Genomic DNA, 16010 nt, shown 5'->3' on the forward strand with positions numbered 1-16010 from the left:
TTAAAAAGAGGAATAAAGTCCACAAAATCAACCTTTCTTGGAAAATTAATTTCTGATAATACATCAATAACTAGCAGCTGCACAGTTGATAACTAGACAGTTAATTTGAGTTGATCCTCAAAAGTGTCAGATCAGTCATTTTTCCAAACTGGAACTTTCAAACAGACAGACATACCTTAAGTGTATTCTGCATATTCGTTTCTCTTCATGGTCCATGGTAGTGTCTGTTCAACAAGAGGTAATGAATGTCCTTTTAGAACCCCAAGTAAATTCCAAAGGCTAGAGAACGAACACCAAGTGGACAGGGGTGACATCACGAGCAGTCAAACCACTCGTCCTATGTACTCGGGCAGGCAAATGCTTCTGCTCTATAGAGTTCCCCTCACACCTTCTTCTTTCAGCGTTAAAGATAAAATTCCAAGGCATGTCCTGGACAGTGCTATTGCTTAAGGACTTTATGAGAACTTTGTAAGGCACAGCAAGGGCCTAGTGACATGAAGATTTGCTTTAAGTGACTAAGAGAAAGAACAGAGAAGGGTGAGGCAAGGCCTGTGGGTTACCAATGTTAGGGCAGGCCTGTGTTAAATCTGACTGGCTCACCATAATTTAAAGCACGTCCAGGTTTGGTAAAGTGACCACAGATTCATCGGGATCCTTTTGAGCTATAGCTAACAGAAAACTCCAAAGTAATAGTGGCACAAATAAGATAAAGACTATTTATATTCCATCTAAAAGAAGCTTAGGAATAAGTCATGCAGTTCAGCTAATGGTGGTTGCATGTGTCACTTGGTACCCAGGTGCCTACCTTTGGCTCAAAGCTTTGATCAGCTCAAAACTTCCATTCGCTAGGTCACTAAAGCATTGCTGGCACTCCAACCATTACATCCTTGGACCAAATAAGCAGGAAAGATGAAGGGGCAGGTATGGAATAAAAACACAATCCTCCTCCTTAAGGACATGTTCCAGTACACCAGGAAACACCTGCACTTACCTGTCAGTGCCCATAAGTTAGTCACATGGCACAGCTAGTTAGTAGGGCGTCTCAGAAATCGGGTATTTTCATTAGGTGTGTTGCCTCCCAAATAAAGTCTAGTAAGGTGGGAAGGAAGAACTGACATGAGACTTGGCAAGTAATAGTCACTTCCACAGATTTCCAACCTGGGAAAACTTCAGAGGCTTGACAGAAAGCATTGGAAAATGATTCTAGGCATTCTGTAAATTCTCCCAGCATGAACTATTAGCTACACAGAAGCATCAAACGTCTGTCTTAAATCTAGGGTCTCCCCCAAATAGACCTAGAGACAAAGAAGTAAATGAAAGTAGTTAATTCGGGAAGTGATCTAAGGATGCATAGTGAGAGATTGAGAAGTCAGACAGAGAAGGGCAAGAAGTCTATTAAGTCTATCGAGGCTCAGATTCTCTGAGAAACTCTGGGAGATGAGATGGAACATGCCTCGGTGTGAGCTCAGCCAACCCTACTGAGTCATAGTGGAAGCTGTGCCTGGGCATAGGAACTTCCCGGCATCTCTGCCGGCACTGCCTTACCCCTGAGTGTTCTGAGTGTTCTGAGGCCTAAGAAACCCAGACAGAGATGCAAAGATGCCACCTGACTGAGTTCTGTGTGCCAAGAACAGACGAGCGTGTCACTGGTAGTCTCAAGTGTTCAACCACATAACTATAAAATACCATTTTCCTCTTCTTACCTAATAGACATCTCAGACTAGATGACTCTTTCCTAAGAAGAATCTGAAAAGGTGGGCAGAACACGTTAGCTCAAACCAATAGACCTTGTTCTGGAAGGATTCTACACTGCATTATTTGAACCCAGAAGGCTTCTTTGATGACTAATTCAAGTCACTACGCTTTATCACAATCACCTTTATCCATTTGTTGCTAATTTTACATTTTTTCTCCCCATGAATAAAAGATGGGAAATTCTATGTATCCCCCAAGCACATTGCTCATACTTAAAAGTTAGACATGTTTTTAGATTCTACTGTGTCAACTAAATAATATTCAAAAATATTTGGCCATTTGGCTAACTAATAAAATGATTAGGAAAAAAAGGAACCAAAATAAACATCATGAGATTCCCAGAGGAATTTTGGTCACAGCTCCCACTACTTTTTTTCTGGAATGCTCTTCTCTCTTTTTAACTTCGTATTTTAATATTGGGTGAAAGTTTATAGAACAGATCAGTTTTCCTTGCAACAGTTCACACACATTTTGTTTCATGTCATTGAATGCAATCCCATAATATAAAGTCATTTATTCCACTTCTACTCCATTTCCTTTTTCCATCCCTCTTCCTTTCCACACTCCTTCTGAACTTTGGATAAATGCTGCTCTTTGGAGCTTGAATGTTTGATTATCTGGAGGTGTACATATGTCTCTAGTGTTGTTTCCCTTGTACACCTGTCTATTGTGTGACTGAAAACTGACCCATGAGGATGAGTTCATTTCCAGACCGAACGGTGACTAAGGGCCGTAGTCTCAGTGACTAAGGGCCATAGTCTCAGGAGCCACTCTATCTCTTGGGATTCTTGCTGACGTGGGCCTGTGTGCATGAGATGCTCTATATTTTCTAAGTTAGATCTCTAAAAGATAATGATGAAAGAAACAATACTAGCTTTGCAAGTCCTTTAAAAATATAAAACTTATAAATTCATTCGTATTAAACAAATACTTATTAAATTCCTATCATATGCCAAGCAGAACATGAAAGAGAGTTTACTTTAAGGAGTTTACTATCTAAACCAGTGGTTCTCAATCTTCCTAATGGCCCGACCCTTGAATACAGTTCCTCATGTTGTGGTGACCCACCCATGCACAAAATTATTTTCATTGCTACTTCATAACTGTCATTTTGCTACTGTTACGAATCAGGTGACCCCTGTGAAAGGGCCGTTAGACCCCTAAAGGGGTCGCAACACACAGGTTGAGAACCGCTGATCTAAACGATATATCCTTTTGTTTCTAATTGTTAACATTCTGATGTAATGTAGCTTTTAGATCTGTGCTGGACCTATTCTGTTGACCTGGGTTTCTAGTTGAGTCCTAAGACTCCCCTGTAGAGTAGCTCATAGCCATCTCCTTTCCTTATTAGATGCTATCATGGCAAAGTGTGGTTTTATTCCTACACCAACAGGTGATTCTCTATGAGGAAGAAATGGGAAGTCAGGAAGAAGAGAACACAGGGAAGAAGCTACGTATAGCGCAGGAACAACTCACCTTGGCCGGGGACAAGATTGCCTCCCTAGAAAGGAGTCTAAGCCTCTACAAGGATAAATACCAGACTTCCCTGAGCAACATCGAGTTACTAGAGTGCCAAGTGAAGATGTTGGAAGGGGAGCTGAATGGAATCGTGGTTCAGGTAGGATATCACCCAGACCTGTAGGACCAGGAGCAAGTGGGCATGCTCCTGGGGGGGGGGGGGGGGCCTGAAACAGCCCCGGCCTCCTCCATTGGAAACCCAGAGCATCAAGCAGGTATCAGTGACTTAAGTGTGAATAGCCATCAGGTTTCAACATTCTGACTTTGACATCTGCTTTATGACTGCTCCTCAGCGACCTTGACCTTCCTTGATTCACATGACCTGTCCACTTCAAATCAGGGGAAAGAATTCCTAAATGGGCTGTGACTCTCCTCTGTGTTCTCATGGGGGGTTGGGGGAAGGGGGGGAGTAGGTGATGAGTCAGGGCACCACTAGTTAGTTCACAAGGCTCGTGCACACGGTGACTTCGGTTTCAAGCAGGAGGAGAAATCCATGAAACGTGGGAAGGAAAACCCAAAATACCTGGATTTGGTTCTTTCTTCCAGCCAAGTGATACCACAGTGTAGGTTTCTATGGAGATTAAAACGTGAAGTCCACGTTCGGCTTCTATCACTTCACTCTCCTCCCTAGTCAATCACTTAAACAATGTCTTGGGAATCTTTCTGGGTGTTTTGCTATGCAGTTGTACACACAAATGAGTAGGGTTTTCTTCCTTACCTAAATAGGTTGTATACCTGTGGTTCTATAAACTTACTTTTTAAATTAATATCTTAGTTTTTTTTAGTTTCTGTGTGGTAGCTATAGAATGGACATACCACCTGCTGATTTTTCTCTGTGTTGCATACAAACTGCAATGAATATTCTTATTGTTATAGAGTAATTTCCTCAAATGGAAAAGCTAGGTCAAAGGATATGCTTATCTTTAGTATTCAAAATAGTTTTGCATTACTGTGGGTTTGCACTGTTACTTACAATGAGTGTTTTTCACCATACCCATACTGTATGTTTTCAATCGCTTTAAATTTTGACATACTAAAAGGAAAACATTTTTTCCTCATCTCCACTTTCATTTGTTTTAGTTCTCATAGACATTAAGTAGACTCTGAGACAGATTAGCAAGATTAGGAAAAGCTCTTGATATCAATACCTGTGAAAGGGAGGAGGAGGAAGTAGGGTTGGTAAAAGGGAGATGCTGAACTGTGAAGGCCTCAGCGATAAGGCGCTTGAAGGCTGGAATGGACCCTCGGGTCTGCCCTAAATTGGGGGAGAGGGCTGAACTTTATACCGCCAGGTATCAAGGTACAGCAATTATTAAATGTGAGCTACCCCAGAGACAGGTATGATGTTGGGCAGGAGCATTTCTTCAACTGAGGCAGTCCCCAAAGAGGGCTGCCAGCTGAGAGCTCTCTGAGCAGCACTCTCCGAAGCAGAGGGAGTACTTCCTTCATTCCTGCAGTGGGGCTGGGAGGGATACCCCAGTGTGCACCACACGATCAGAGTACTGCTCGCTATTCCTAAGTATGTCAGGCATCCATGTGCATTTCCGTTTCATGAATTACTTGTTCAGATCATTTCCCTATTTTTATTGCCCTGATTTATAGAAGCTTCTTAACAAATTATAATAATAATTCATTACCTGTGTTATAAATACATGTGTCCCAGTCTGTTACTTTTTGTTTTACTTAACTCATGGAATTTTTCACTATATAGAAGTTATTCACTGTTGTAGAGTTGACTCTGTTAGTCTTTCTTTAAAGATTCTAGGTTTTATGTCTTCCTGAGGAAGGTCTTCCTCCATTCCCAAAATTGTAATAACTTATTTTATCTCTCCATTTAGCACTTTTATAACTTTATATTGTCATCTTTTGCTCATGTATTTATAAAGCTCTGATTTTGTGACTTTCTACATGAATCTACCTAGTCCCAACACCATTTTCAACAGCCCACCCATTCTCCACTGGTTTGAAATGCCAGCTCACTGATTTTGCTACACCCATGACGCTTTCCGCAGTCTCTTTATCCTTGTGATCTACCTGCTATTCCTGTACCAGTCTCAGAGTTGTTTAGTGACTTTAGTATAGAGTAAGTTTTGGTAAACCCCAATATTGTTTATTTCAAATTTTTGTTGATCTTTTCTTATGAAATTTATATTTATGATGACTTACTTTCAAATGATTCGTTAATTTTGGTAAATATGGCCTGTGGCATATGACCTATGTTATTCAATGTATGTGTCCTTCAGTAAGATTTTACAGTTTTCTTTGTGTATTTCTTTCTGTTTATTTCTAGATATATACTTTTTGAATTCTTAAAAGCTATTGTTTTAATTAATAGGATGTTTTACACTTAATTGTATTCATGGCTAATGATCGACAGCCAAACTGCTTATCTCTTATCCGACTACCTTACTGAGCTCTCTGATCACAATGTCGATGGATTTTCTTGAATTTTTCTGAGAATTTTCTTTCAGCATTTACAAAACCTTATGTCCTATTTTACTGCACTGGCCAGGCCCTCCAGTGGAATGTAGAATGGGAGCATCCTTGTCTTGCTCCTCACTTTAAAGGAAATATTTCTAACATTTATTTACATATATTGTCTGCTCTTAGTTTCTTAATAATATTTTTCAAGCTTAAAATATAACTGTCCACATCTAATCTATCAACTTTTTAATCAAATTAATTTTGATTATCATGTTTTTGTCAGCTATCAAGATGATATGAATTTTTTCACTTTAGATTATTTTACTACATTTCCAAATATATAGCAATCTTTATGTTCCTGAGACAAACCTTGTTTGATCAAATCTGTTATTATTATAAATTATTAAATTTTTATTGGGGGCATCTATGTTCAAAAATGAAATTCACTTAATGACATAAATTATTGTGCTGTCAACTCATTTTGGTGTAGTGACTTGTTATTCTATTACTAGAAGTTGGAAACTTTTCCTCTTTTTCTCTTCTCTGGAACATTTAAATAACATTTACAAACATCTATTTTCTCTAACATTACAGATAAATCCAAGTTGTAACCATTTCTTTGTTCAATAGTACAGTCCATATCCTCTACATTCTTGGACATTTCTCTCTTTTTTCTGTAATTTCCTTGTTCATTCTTTCAGAAACACTACACATGGTAAAAATTCTCAATATTTTTTTATGAACAAAGTTACCCTCATCCTTAAATACTATTTCACTGTGTATAGGAGCATTCCAAAGCATCTTCCCTTAATTCTTTGAGGATACTGCTGCATTGTCTTCTGCCATCCAGGTTTTAAAGAGAGCTGCCAGATAGCCAACTGCTTTTCCTTCATCGGGGGCCACCTGTTTTATTTCTTTGAGCACTAGAGAGTTCTAGACTCAGGGTGGTTTTAGTTCACTTGTCAATAAACCTCTCAATCATTAACTGACCCTTTTAATCAGAATACTTACATTCTTCTTCAATTTGGGCAATTTTTCTTCTATTGAGTTTAAATTCATTCCTATTTTTCAGCCTACAGTATTATAAAGATATCCGAACCTGAAGATCTATTCCACCTGTTTCTTAACTTTCCTATTATATTTCCTATTCCTTTGTTCTTTCCCACACTAAATTATACATATATATATTGGTTTTTGTTTTGTTTGTTTTTTAATGTTTTGTAGGCACTTCATCCACATAGCATACAATTCAATTGTTTAATCATATCAAGAAGAGTTGTACAAAAAAGAGTTGTATAGTCAAAGCATTGTTCATGATCAAATCCAGACTGCTGATTTACTCTCTGCAGCGTGGCTATGGGCAGCCCTTGTGTTCAGGAAATACAAATTAATTCTTTGCCTCAAAAAAGAGCAATTACGAAGACGCTTAATGGAGAAAGGAACTAGCATTCAAACCAGAATGTAAATGAATAAACTTTTTGCTCTTGTTCAACTCTATCAGTGTGCCCCATCATTAGTTCACACCAAGAGGATGGTAGTACTCTTCACATACAACTTCAAATGATCCAAGGACATATTTAAACACACACACATATACATGCCAAGTAAGCTTCTAAGGAGACAGGCATACCTACGCATTACTTATGAGGGCTTCAATTGGTATGATCACTTTGAAGGGCAACTATGCAATATTTATCAAAAATTTAAATATAATATCCTGTTCCAGCAATCCTACTTCAATGGAATTAATCTATGCACACACACACACACACACACACACACACACACATATATAGGAACAGATACTCAAAGGTTTATATAGAAAAATACTCAGTTTGGCTTTGTTTTAGCACAAACCTGAATATAACCTACATGTCCATCACTTGGGAAGAATAAAAATATTTAAAAGAAATTTAAAAGGGCACTACAGGAACACATGTACTAACATGGATAGATCTCTAACACATCATGTTGAGTGAAAAAAAAATAATAAATCAGGTTTTATGCTTTTTAAAGGTAAGATTATAAGTAATCTCCAGATGTGTTAGTCTGGGTAGACTAGAGAAACAAATTCATAGACATTCATATGTATATAAGAAAGCGCTTTGAATATTAAGAAAACATCCCAGCCCAGTCCAGATCAAGTCCATAAATTCAATATTAGCCCATATGTCCAATACCAATCTATAAAGTCCTGCTGAGTGCAAGAAGGTCACAGGCCAGTAGGTAGGAAATCTTGTGAATCCAATGGCCTTGTAAGCATCTCAGTGCTGGCTGGGGTCTCCATGTGGCTTCTCTAGGTCCAAGGCTCTCATTGCCATCAGCAAAGCTCCATGTGTTTTGTCAGTAGAGTCTCTCAGGGAAAGAATAGAGAAAGTGTCTCCTACCTCCAAGGAAGAAATACAGGAATTCCCAGAATCCTCAGGAAAAGGCCATGCCCAAACAGAGGCCTCACGGGCTATATTTTGATTGGCAGGCTAGACTCCACGCCTACACTCTTAATCCTCAAATTGACACCTGATTATATAACTACCACAGACCACCCCTTGTCAATCTGACACTTTGACATAACTCTTTAGTTAAGTTTTAACAAAACAACAAAATCGTTTCTATACCTAACAGGATAAAACTGAAATGCATATAATTCAATATGTGCCACTCTCGTTTAAATATAACATTCTATAAGTGAACAAAACAAAAATACCCTATGCCTAGCAATTGTGGTCAAGCAATACCTACACCTTCATCCTATAATCCTATGACTATATTCCACCACCTTTGAAGGATCGTAAGCCAGCCACTTCATGCCTTTATCCACCCTATTTTGGATATCCAATTTCTATTCTGACCACTTACATCAACCCAGAACTCTGAGTCATATTCTTTGATATGAAGAATCTCCATTCAAGTTGGAACCTTGTGAAGTCCGCTTCCATAAGCAAAATCAAATCAGAATAGGCCATGCATAAATTCTGAAGCAATATGCACCAGTTTTACAGACTCAAAATTCTTCTCTTCCTCTGGTCAGGTTGTAGTCACTTCAATGTGGGCTGCCTCACTTACCCTCACCAGGGTGCCCATTGGTCACCTTGCCTTTAGATCATGGCCCTATCACAAATTCTCAATAACCCGAGCCCCCTTATGCTAGGTCATGAACTTGAGACCAGTCAACTGGCTCTCCTCTTCTCCTCTAATTCCTATAAATTAGTGATTCTCAACCTTCCTAATGCTATGACCCCTTTAATACAGTTACTCATGTTGTGGTGACCCCCAATCATAAAACGATTTTCATTGCTACTTCATAATTGTAATTTCGCTACTTTATGAATCATAATGTAAATATCTGATATGCAGGAAGTATTTTCATTGTTAAAAATTGAACATAGTTAAACAAAATGAAAACATAGTGATTAATCACAAACAATATGTAATTCTATACTGTGAAATATTTATGTGTGAAAGGGTCATTCGACCCCCAAAGGGATTGTGACCCACAGGTTGAGATTCACTGTTGTAAATCAAGGTCAACGGGTGTCACTGGCCAGACTCAACCTGTCTCTTAATTGCTGCATTTCTCCCACTTCCACTCAACAAGTGGATCCAGGTGGTCACCCAGCAAGCATTTCAGCCTGCCCACAGGCCCCCTTTAATGTCAAGTCCTAGAGAGGAGTTTTCTTCATGGTTCCGGATTTTTTTTTCCAGCTACTGGCACAAACCACTAGTTCAGAATTCCAAAATCCAAAGAGTTCCTTTTTTCCTTCAACCTGTCAATCTTGCCCCTGGGCAGGTCTCTTGGACTGCAAATACCCTGAGCACTCCAAAGCCCTGGGTGGGGTTAATCTTTTCAGAGCCTTCTTTGCAGGCAGGTCCTAAACCCATCTAAATATCAAATTAATGGCTCGAGGCAAGTGGGCTTACAAGCTCCCTATTTTCATACTTCCCAAAATCATTTCTATAAATCTTTATATAAACAGAGAAAATCAGAGTAAACAAAGTAGAATTGGATACTAAACTCAAAATTTAAAGCAGTCAAGTTCGATCCTAATTCAACATATCTTCATCCTTATTTAAACTATTCTATTTACACAAAAATATGGGATTAGGTCTCTGACATCATTACATAAAGCCAGGGCCAGGCCTTCTGTCAGCCATTTTAACCTCAGTCAGCAATTTTCTCTATCCAGCAATTTCTACCTCTGAGCTCAAAATATACATTAACAACATTCATTCTTGCCATTTCACACAGGAATAACCAAAAACTACAATCAAACATAACAACCAAAACTTTAATGCCCATATTCTTTCCAGTAAACAACCCAGTAAACAGCATGCACATCTCTGACCTCCGGCTAACCAAAGAAAACATCACCATGAGGCAGAACTCAAGCAAACATCTACTCTCCATTTTTTTGCTTTGTTTCTCTAGGACTCCACTCCCAAGGTAGCATAATGTGTTAGTCTGGGTGGACTAGAGAAACAAATCTATGGATACTGTCATATGTATCGGAAAGAGTTTTATATACAAGAGCAGTGGAATATTGAGAAAACAACCTAGCCCAGTCCAGATCAAGTCCATAAGTTCAATATTAGCCCACATGTCTGATACCAATCTATAAAGTCCCCTTCAGACTCACAAAATATATGCAATGATTCAGAGTGCAGGAAGATCACAGGCCAGTGGGTGGGAAATCTTGTGGACCCAGTGGCGTTGTAAGCATCTCAGCACTGGCGGGGGTCTCCACGTGGCTCCTCCAGGGAGTAGAGAGAGTCTCTCCTGCCTCCAAGGAGGAAACACAGAAGTTCCCAGAGTCCTCAGGGAAAGGCCATGCCCACACAGAGACCTCATTGGCTATATTTTGATTGACAGGCTAGACTCCACCCCTACACTCTTAATCCTCAAATTGACACCAGGTAATGTAACTTCCACACCAGATATTCACAGATTGTGAACTCTGGAGAACACAGCAGGGTTAGACTTAAGTGGACCTAACTTTTACCTGTTTCTAATTTTTATAAAGATAAGATATACATGTATTTTTGTATAATTTGAAAATTTTAAAAGGAACTGATTAGTAGTTATATGTCAAATATCTAAAATTATTAGATGAACTTTTTCGGTTTTTAATTAACAAAACTAGTTCCCACTGAAAGTAAATTTTTAAAATTATCAGATGCAAACATGATGGTAAAATAAGGTGGTGTATAGATGCATAAGCTCACTTTGCAAGGATTCCCCCAGACTGACAACATGGACTGTCTTGGAAGAGAGGAAGTTAGTCATAAGTCAGGATAAAGGAAAACTTGCTTTTGGGAACTGTTTTGTGAAGTTGTAAACTCTGAACTTTTTATTATATGTATACAAACTGATTCTTTTCTTCTTTTTTATAGAGACTAAGATTCACAAGCGCGAGTGTGTACTTTTAGAATAGTCTAGAGATTTCCATGCTCAAGCTCTTCAGAAGTTAGGTCTCCAATTATGAACCTCTTCTTTTTAAAACCCCAGAATCCTGAAAACAAGGGTGATCATCCGAATGTGCGAATGTGCTCTGTTCCCTCCGTGAACCAGGACAACCAGGAGACCCTCAAACGATTGTCAGATGTCTGGCAAAAGGTCGCGGAACAGGATGACCTCATCCAAGACCTGCGCAATAAGCTGGCCTGCAGTAATGCTTTGGTAAGTGTGGTCTTCCGGAACATTTTTCTGAGAGGCCCAAAATAAACGTGTCACCTTAATTAATCTCTCTCACTAAAACTCCTCAAATCCTTTTTTTTTTTTTTTTTTTTGGCAGGTGGGTAGGAGGGTGAGGGGATAGGGAGGCGGGAACTCAGATCACATAGAAGTACAATGGGGCCTTCAAAAAGTTCCTAGATGATCATGAGGGGTCAATGGAATCAGGGATCAGGTACCAAAAGATCCAAAACAAACAACTATACTGATGTGAATGAGGGGATTTGGGGTAGAGACCCAAGGCACATCTGCAGACAATTAGCTATCCCCCCACAGAAGGGTTATAAGGAAGTGATGATTCAACCAAGGTACAGTATAGCACCGATTTTTTTTAATTACCTTATCTTTTCATTCTATTTTTACATAAGCTTTTTTTAAAATTAAAAGATCATTTTGGGGGGCTCTTACAGCTCTTATAACAATCCATACATCAATTGTATCAAGTACACTTTTCCATATGTGGCCATCGTCATTTTCTAAACATTTACTTTCTATTTGAACCCTTGGTATCAGCACCTCTTTCTCCCCCTCCCACCCTGATCACTGTCTCCCTTCGCCCATGTTTCTCTTATGTGTCCCCCTGAGAGGGGGGATTTTTTGAAACCCCTTCAGACACACTAAATTGCCAATAACACCCTAAGTCAGTGGTTCTCAACCTGTGGGTCGTGACCCCTTTGGGGGTCGAATGACCCTTCCACAGGGGCCACCTGATTCATAATGGTAACAAACTTACAGTGATGAAGTAGCAACAAAAACAACTTTGTGGCTGGAGGTCATCACAACATGAGGAACTGTATTAAAGGGTCACCGCATTAGGAAGGTTGAGAACCAGAGTCCTAGGTAAAATGAAGGAGGAGAATATAAATGGAGAGATTTTTTTAAAACAATTTATTAGGGGCTCATACAACTCTTATCACAGTCCATACATATACATACATCAATTTACTTCATATTTTAAATACTTGGATGTTTGTTTGTTTCAAATACTGACAACAAACAACAAAATCTCATTTTTTTAATTGAGAATAAAAGGCACACACTCATCTACTCCATAAGTAACTTCCTTCTTTAATTTTTGAATCTTTTACACTGTTCTTTGATAAGTAGGTCTCTCTTTCCATCACAGTCTCCAAAGAGAAACTTCTGCCCCATAAACTGGACCACACTGCTCAGGAGAGAGCCCAGGGGTGGCTTCTGACAACACTAGACAAACCTTCCTTGATATAAAATTGAGGTCATCAGTTCTTCTCCCTCCCAATCCCAGCACGTGTGTGTGTGCTGGCTTATGGAATACTGCAACAGAGGAACGCCCAGAAGAAACCGTAGTATTAATAATAAACACGCTGCATTGGCAACGCACCATCGCTGGCCTGTTTGTTTCCAGGTGTTGGAGCGCGAAGAGTCTTTGATAAAATTACAAGCGGACTTTGTTTCCTATCAAGCCACCCACAGACACCCTCCTTGTTCCTCGGGAGACTGTGAAGACATGAAAAAGGTAGCCCACGTTTGCTTCGTTGTGCCCGCTGCAGTCAGGCGGAACTGGGGTTGATTGGGGGCCTTTCCGGGCTTACAGTTTGGGTGACCCTGTCACATTAGATGCTATCTACAACCTGTGCTAAATCCGGACAGAAGGAGTCCTTGTGTCACAGTGGTGATGTGCTCCCCAAAGTGTCGGTCATGTGAATCCACCCAGCACAGTCCCTGGGACAACTCGATGGCAGTGGATTAGGGTTTTGTTACTTGAAATCCCGAATCGTGTATCTAGCAGCATTAAAGATTAGAAATGATTTTTTTAAATAGATTAGAAGTTAATGTTAGACGTGCACGCATGTCTCTCTGAAACCACTTCCAACAATCTACTTTAACGAGGTAGGAATGCCTAGGCAGTCTCAGAAACCTACAGGGGCAATTCTACCCTGCCCGCTATGGTCACCGTGAGTCAGAACTGAGCTGATGGCTGTAGGCATATGTGTGCATGTGTACATATAATATACATAATATAAGGATATACAAATATAAATTATTTTTAAATATAATAATAATAAAGAAACGCCTATGGACGTGCTAGATTCCAAAGGACCATGGGCATTCTCGTTGCTGGCTGGAGCTGAAAGGTAGCACATTTATGAACAAATATTTCATTTGTTCCCTAGCCTTTGTTTTTCCTTCAGGTGGAAGGTGGACTGATCTTGTACAGTTCAAAACAGTCTCAATCCTTGGTTCTAATCCTGAATGAACATTTTAGACAATGTAAAAAAAATGACAATATTTGACAAACCATTGATCCAAATGCTAAATCTAGGTCTGGCTCTCACCTAGGTGACGTCCTCTTATAACTAAGCTTTGCCTGGTAGCTTGAGATCCCTGGCCAAGCCAACCACACCATAGCCTGCTACGGACAGATGACAGCATGCTTGCATGCTCTGAGACATGACACTGAGACATGGCCAAAGGGGGTGTGACACAGGGACTGAGCAAGACACATAAGTTCCCCAGGTGTCCTTCAGTGGGGGAGAGGCGAGACCCTTCTCTTTCTAAGATGCCCTGGTCCCAGAAAGTCTGGATGAATGAGAGGCTCGTGTTGGATTTTGTGGTTCCTCCTGGGACCTCTGTTGATATTTATTACAAAGCTCAACTTCCAGCTAGATAGCATAACACTTCCTTTTTAAAGGCTACACCGATCTCTCCAAGAACCAGAATGCACCTTCCTTATCTACTTAGATAATTTCTCCCTGAAGCTTTAATGATAGAACCTGAATGTTCGGTCAGAAACTAGATTATCTTGGTCACAGTTAACTCCAGAAGTCCTGTTCCCTGGCCCCCCTTAAATTAGGGACAGCATAGCATGGCTCTTTGATTCTCTGTAGGACTCACATCTGGGTCTAAGAGTAACTCTGCATTTCCCCAGCTGTCACCTCTCCCGTCCTTGTGCTGTGTTTCAACTCTGACAATATGAAAACAAGGTCGTGCCTCCAGCAGGCCCTGATGCGCTGGCAACTAATTTCTCCCCCTATGCAGATGTTTCTGTGTTCTCTTGACTAAAGCCCATTCCCTTCTCCTTCTGGGTAGAAGCCAACGTTCATGCCAAGGCACTACAAGCTCTGTGTGAACTGACTACCCACCTCCTCCCCTTTCTTGCCTCTTCCCACGCCACCATGAAAGCAAAGGCCGAGAGATCTGTTTCCACTGAGATGGCAGCCAAGAGAACTCTAGGGAACAGAGCAAGTCTGTAGCCTAGGGACTCACCCCAAGCCAGAACCAACTCTATCGTAGCTAACAGCATCATTCGTTCCCCCATCCTTCCCTTCCTCAGCCTGGCACTCACTAATCTATTTGCTGCCTCCACGGAAATGCCTATGTTGGACAACACGCATTTGAGGTAGTATTCTTACCCCCATCCTCACCCTACTCTGCGCTTCTTTCGTCCACCAGATACTGAAGTACCTGCAGGAGCAGAAAGACAGCCAGTGCCTGCAGGTGGCGGAGTACCAGAACCTTGTGAAGGGCTTGAAGATGGAGCTGGACGTGGTGTCTGAACAGAAGAAGAACATCATGAAGGGTAAGGTGCAGCTTGCGGGTTGCTTGAGGTTGGGGCAGGGGAAAGCGGTGGGGGGGAGAGAGAGACAAAAGGAAGTTCAGAGTTCTCCTCTGAGCTGGGCCCGGTTCTGAGAAGGGCATCATCGCTCTATTTCACCCCACGACAGACATGATGAAGCTGGAGCTGGAACTGCACATGCTGCGGGAGGAGATGGCTGCCCAGCTAGAAAGAAAAGAGGAGGAGACCGCCGACCTGCAGCATCAGCTGCAGGAGATGGAATGGCAGTTCTGTGAGCTCCGAAAGTTTGCTTGTGAGAAAGACAAGGTGAGGCCAGGAGCAGTCGGATGGGAGCCCCCAGGGACAGGTGCGAGGCCTCCAGGCTGTGCCTGAGGGAAAGCCTGCTCTGCAGCCCATCCACATGCCCAGGGGATGTGCCTCTTGAGCCCACGAATAATCCTGAGTCGTCCTCTGGTATTTCATTTTTTTTTCTGCCGTTTCCAGCAGGTCTTTATTTAGAATAAGCTGTCCAAAGACAACTTCCCAGGGCATCACATGGAAGTGTTTATGCAGCGGGCTTCTTCTCTGCCAGCTGCTTCTTCTCAGCAGCGGGCTTCTTGCTAGCTGCAGCCTTCTTTCCTGCCACAGGCTTTTTCGGCTTCTTCACCATGGCTGCGTTCTTGCCCCCTTTCTTCCCCACCAGGGGCTTCTTGCTGGGAGCTCCCTTCTCATCGGATTTGACCTCTAATGCTGCTTCCACCTTAGCCACCCTGAGCTTGTGGTTGCGGGCTTGCCGGAGAATGGTGTTCCTGCGCATGGTCTTTGCGTATGGATTGAGCTTCAACATAATTCTCAGATTGTTCAGTGGGTTCATCTTCAGGACTCTGCGATGAATCTTCTCGCGTGGTGCTCGGAGGGCTCTTTGAATCTCAGGGCTTTTCAAGATTCTGCTAAGGTCTGTGTTGATCATCTTGTGCATGGGGAGGTTACAGCTGCTCTTTGGGGAGGCGGCTTTCCTCCAGTTGCCATACAGCTCATTTAACTTGCGAA

The 16010-nt window shown here is 41.1% G+C and overlaps 1 protein-coding gene across 1 annotated transcript in view; it reads left to right on the plus strand.

Moving 5' to 3' along the window:
* Positions 1-16010, plus strand: part of PMFBP1 (polyamine modulated factor 1 binding protein 1) — a 44193-nt gene that overhangs the window by 9442 nt on the left and 18741 nt on the right. Inside the window, exons 3-7 of the mRNA XM_075536732.1 lie at positions 3149-3373; positions 11201-11371; positions 12810-12920; positions 14858-14984; positions 15130-15327. Of these exons, the coding sequence (XP_075392847.1) occupies positions 3149-3373; positions 11201-11371; positions 12810-12920; positions 14858-14984; positions 15130-15327 (832 nt within the window). The remainder of the gene's footprint in view (positions 1-3148; positions 3374-11200; positions 11372-12809; positions 12921-14857; positions 14985-15129; positions 15328-16010) is intronic.

The sequence above is a fragment of the Tenrec ecaudatus genome, chromosome 18 (assembly GCF_050624435.1).
Source record: "Tenrec ecaudatus isolate mTenEca1 chromosome 18, mTenEca1.hap1, whole genome shotgun sequence".
NCBI lineage: Eukaryota > Metazoa > Chordata > Mammalia > Afrosoricida > Tenrecidae > Tenrec > Tenrec ecaudatus.